The sequence below is a fragment of the Penaeus japonicus genome, unplaced genomic scaffold (genome assembly GCF_977035675.1).
Source record: "Penaeus japonicus unplaced genomic scaffold, GWHDUDI00000001_assembly GWHDUDI00000042, whole genome shotgun sequence".
NCBI classification, from domain to species: Eukaryota; Metazoa; Arthropoda; class Malacostraca; order Decapoda; family Penaeidae; genus Penaeus; species Penaeus japonicus.
Genome location: NW_028234444.1, coordinates 14,295,159 through 14,300,158, shown reverse-complemented (window position 1 = coordinate 14,300,158; position 5,000 = coordinate 14,295,159). Strand labels below are relative to the sequence as shown.

Here is a 5,000-nt window from a genome sequence, read left to right as displayed (position 1 = left end):
CACCATACTCACCATAACCATCACCATCATCCTCACCTTTACCATCATCACCATAACCGCCATCATCCTCACCATCACCATACTCACCATACCCATCATCACCCTGACCATTACACCACCATAATCACCATCCTCCCCATCCTCACCATCGCCCTCCTCCCCTCCCCCCCAGATCGGCCGCGAAGAGGAAATGTTCGAAATCGCCGAGGAATTCTTCACCAGCATCAACCTTTTCGAAATGACCGAAGACTTCTGGAACAACTCGCTCTTCAGGGAACCCGAGGCACCACAGAAGGCCATCTGCCACGCCTCCGCCTGGGACTTCTACGACACGGTCAACCCGCAGGAGGAAGGGAGGTTCAGGTGGGTGTGGGGTGGGGGTTGGAGGGGATAGGTGGGGATGGGAGGGGAGAGGGAGGTGGGAGAGGGTGGAGGGAAGGGGGAGGGGATGGAGGGAAGGGGGAGGTGGGGGGGATGGAGGGAAGGGGGAGGTGTGGAGGTGGGAGAGGGTGGAGGGAAGGGGGAGGGGTGTGTGGGATGAGGGTTGGAGGGGAAGGGGATGGAGGGAAGGGAAACGTGGGAAGAATGAGGGTAAGAGAGAGAAAGAGAGATGAATGGACAGTGGAGAGGGGAAAAGAGGGGAGAATAGAATAACAAGTGAGACAGATGAAAAGGATTGATTTTAATGGCTAAATATGGAATAAAATAGTGAAAATAATCATCTGAATGAGTAGGAGAGAAAAATATCAATGATATTATTATTGTTATTATTGCTGCTATTATTATTACTATTGTTTATTTTTATTATTATTATTATCATTATTATTATTATTAGCATTAGCATTATTAGCATTATTGTTGTTATCATTAATACACTACTATTATTATAACACTATTATTATTATTATTATTAGAAGTAGTCGTAATATATTATATTATCATTATTATCATTATCATCCTCATCCTAATCATTACTATTATTACTATCAGTACCATTATCCTAATCATTATAATATCAATAATTACTATTCCATTATTATCATCATCATTATCTTTACTATAATCCTAACTATCATATCAATAATAATGATGATGACACTAGCAACGCTGATGATGACGTCACTCTCCACCAGAATCAAAATGTGCACCAACAAGAACCAAGAAGACTTCGTTGTAATCCACCACGAAATGGGTCACACGCAATACCAGATGGCTTATAGCGAACCCGTGGACGAGCGCCCTCTTGTGTTCAGGGACGGCGCTAACCCAGGTACGGAGATCGCGGGCGCTGGGTCGGCTTTGGATTTTGATATTCCTTGCGTGGTTTGCCGATTTTGGGAGGGAGGGGGAGGGGGATTTTTAATTTTTTGGGGGGATGTGTTTTTTCTTCCTTTGCCTATATATTTTTTTTACTTTATGTCTCTTTGTGTCTTTCTTTCTCTCTGTTTCTCGTTCTCTATCTATCTATTTGTCTTAAGACCGTTTTGTCGCCTCTTCTATTCCTTCTATCTCTTCGTTTGACATGACCTCCGTCGTGACCTCACCTGACGTGACCTCGTTTCCTCCAGGCTTCCACGAGGCCATCGGAGACACCATCGCCCTCTCGGTCACAACGCCAGCTCATCTCTTGATCATCGCCGACCGCCTCACCAACGGCACCTACGGCATGACCACCTCAGCCCCCACGGAAACGAGCTCTTCAGGTCCCGAGGGAAGCTCATCCACCTCGGCTCCTACAGAGACAGGTCCTCCAACCACCTCGGCTCCTACAGAGACAGGTCCTCCAACCACCTCGGCTCCTACAGCACCGCCATCAGCTCGTCAGCAGGAAAGCGCTAGGGTTGAGGAGTCTTCTAGCTCCGACAGTTCCTCTACAACGGCCGACTCTACCCCGAGTTCTTCGTCAGAGGCCAGTGAGTCTAGCACAACCGTCGCGGAGACTACGACTGAAATGCCCTATTCCGAAGAGGATATTAACTTCCTTATGAAGACCGCTCTTGCGAAGGTAGGGGATACGTGGTTATATTTTTTTTTTTCTTAAAAAAAAAGTATATACAAAAACTGTATTTTGAGGTCTATCAATGTTTAACCTACAAACGTAAATGTATCTTAACTTAAACCTTCGGCTTAACTGAACCAAGTATGCCTTTGACATCTACATACAACATGCAATAAGGTCTGAGAACCACACTGAGGGCCTGTTTTGGCTTTATTTTCATTTTTAATTCCCAATTCCTTCTCCCTCTGTGACATTTCCTTGGTGACTGTTGGGCGATTTTATATTGTATGTGTGTGTGTGTGTGTGTGTGTGTGTGTGTGTGTGTGTGTGTGTGTGTGTGTGTGTGTGTGTGCGCCTCTGAATGTGCTTCTATCTACAAATCTACATGGTTTTATGTTATTTTTGTCCCCTTCCTGTTCGTCTTATTCCTCCACTACCACCTCCTCCTCCTTATTTTCTGCTTCCCTCTTCCAGGTGGCATTCCTGCCCTACGCCTACATTCTCGACCAGTGGCGATGGGAAGCCTTCGCGAACAACAACGAGGATTTGGAGTATAACCGACTATGGTGGGAAAAGCGGTAAGGGATAACTAATGTAAAACAAAGTCTATGGATAAATGAGGCTCTGTAGAATACCGTTTTGCAAAGGGTGATGATTTTTGGCTTTTGATGATGAAATTGATGATAACTGTAAGAAAGAAAATTATAATGAATTCTACTTTCTTCTTCTTCTTCTCCTCCTCCTCCTCCTCCTCCTCCTCCTCCTCCTCCTCCTCCTCCTCCTCCTCCTCCTCCTCCTCCTCCTCCTCCTCCTCCTTTTCCAGGCTAAACATCCAAGGACTTGCTCCTCCTTCGCCCCGGTTCCCTTCGACTGACTTCGACGTCGGTTCGAAATACCACGTCCCGACCAGCGTGCCTTACATCAGGTTAGTGTCTCTCGTTCTCCGGTTCTCGGGTTCAGTTTCTTCTGCAACTTTCTTTCTTCTCTTTTCTTTTCTTCTCTTCTCTTCTTTTTGTTTGTTTGATTTCCTTTTTCTTTCGTTTGTTTTTTTCTTTCTTTCTCTCTCTCTCTCTCTTTTTTTTCTTTCTCTCTCTCTCTCTCTCTCTCTCTCTCTCTCTCTCTCTCTCTCTCTCTTTCTCTCTCACTCTCTCTCTCTTTTCTCTCTCTCTCTCTCTCCCTCGTTCTCCTTTCTCTGCTTTCTTCATTGTTACCCACCTCTCTCTCTCTCTCTTTTTTCTTTTTTTTTTTTCTTTTTTTTTCTCTCTCTCTCTCTCTCTCTCTCTCTCTCTCTCTCTCTCTCTCTCTCTCTCTCTCTCTCTCTCTTTTCTCTCTCTCTCTCTCTCTCTCTCTCTCCCTCTCCCTTTCTCTCTTTCTTTCTTTCCCTCTCTCTCTCTCTTTCTTTCTTTATCTCTCTCTCTCTCTCTCTCTCTCTCTCTCTCTCTCTCTCTCTTTCTCTCTCTCTCTCTCTCTCTCTCTCTCTCTCTCTCTCTCTCTCTCTCTCTGTCTCTCTCTCTCTCTCTCTCTCTCCTTCTCTCTCTCTCCTCTGACTCTCTCTCCTCTCTCTCTCCTCTTTCTGTCCTCTCTCCCCTCTCACATCTCTCTCTCTCTCTCTCTCTCTTTCTCTCTCCTCTGACTCTCTCTCCTCTCTCCCCTCTCTCTCTCTCTCTCTCTCTCTCTCCTTCCTCTCTCCTCTCTCTCTCTCTCTCTCCTCCCTCTCTCCCCTCTTCTCCTCTCCTCCTCTCTTCTCTCTCCCTCTTTCTCTCTCATCCTCCTCCCTCCTCCTCTCCTCCCTCCTTCCTCTCTCCCTCATAACCCACTCATCTCCCTCTCCTCTCTCTCCTCCTCCCTCCCTCCCTCCCTCCTCTCCCCTCTTTCTCTCTCATCCTCCCTCCCTCATCTCCCCTCTTTCTCTCTCATCCTCCCTCCCTCCCTCCCTCATCTCCCTCCCCTCCCTCATCTCCCCTCTTTCTCTCTCATCCTCCCTCCCTCCCTCCCTCTCCCCTCTTTCTCTCTCATCCTCCCTCCCTCCCTCATCTCCCCTCTTTCTCTCTCATCCTCCCTCCCTCATCTCCCCTCCCTCTCCCCCTCCCTCCCTCCTCTCCCCTCTCCTCCTCCTCCACTCCCTCTTCTCCTCCTCCTCTCTCCTCCCTCCCTCTCCTCTCTCTCCTCCTCCCTCTTCCTCCTCTCCCTCCCTCCCTCCCTCATCTCCCCTCTTTCTCTCATCCTCCCTCCTTCCCTCCCTCCCTCCTCCCCTCCTCTCTCCCTCTCATCTCCTCCTCTCTCTCCTCCTTCCCTCCCTCTCTCCTTCCTCCCTCTCTCTCCTCCCTCCCTCCCTCCCTCCTCCTCTTCTCTCTCATCCCTCCCTCCCTCTCTCTCACCTCCCTCATCTCTCCTCTCTCTCCTCCCTCCTCCCTCTCCTCTCTCCCCCCTCCCTCCCTCTCTTCTCTCCCTCCTTCCCTTCCTCCTTCCCTCCCTTCCTCCCTCATCTCCCTCCCTCACCTCCCCTCTTTCTCTCTCACTCTCCCTCCCTCCCTCCCTCCCACCTTCCCTCATCTCCCCATCTCTCTCATCCTCTCCCCTCGCCCCTAGGTACTTCGTGGCCCACATCCTGCAGTTCCAGTTCCACACCCGCCTCTGTGACATCGCGGGCTTTGAAGGGGACATCTATAACTGCGACATCTACAACAGCACCGCCGCCGGAGATGAGCTCAAGTATGTTGGGGGAAGGAAGGGGGGGGGGGCGGCTATGTTGGTGGGTAGGGGGGTGTGGAATGGGGGGAGGGGGATGTGGGAGGGGGGGAGGGGGAGGGGTATGTTGGTGGGTTGGGGGATGTGGAAGGGGTTAGGGAGGGAGGGAGGGAGGTAGATAGAGAGAAAAAAAGAAAGAGAAAGAGAGGGAGGGAGGGAGAGAAATAGATAGATACGGGGAAAGATAAAGACAAAAAAAAAGATAAAAGGGAGAGAGAGAGAAAGAAAGAAAGAAAGATAGATAGAAAGAAAG

At 49.1% G+C, this 5,000-nt stretch overlaps 1 protein-coding gene across 3 annotated transcripts in view; it reads left to right on the top strand.

Moving 5' to 3' along the window:
* The window catches only part of LOC122264891 (angiotensin-converting enzyme), a 38,232-nt gene that overhangs the window by 30,774 nt on the left and 2,458 nt on the right, over window positions 1-5,000 (top strand). For 2 of the 3 annotated variants that reach the window (XM_086534942.1, XM_043033971.2), the window contains 6 exons: window positions 173-363; window positions 1,134-1,270; window positions 1,569-2,005; window positions 2,474-2,577; window positions 2,823-2,924; window positions 4,589-4,711. In XM_086534942.1, the coding sequence (XP_086391068.1) occupies window positions 173-363; window positions 1,134-1,270; window positions 1,569-2,005; window positions 2,474-2,577; window positions 2,823-2,924; window positions 4,589-4,711 (1,094 nt within the window). The remainder of the gene's footprint in view (window positions 1-172; window positions 364-1,133; window positions 1,271-1,568; window positions 2,006-2,473; window positions 2,578-2,822; window positions 2,925-4,588; window positions 4,712-5,000) is intronic. The other variant, XM_086534941.1, reaches the window with a different exon arrangement.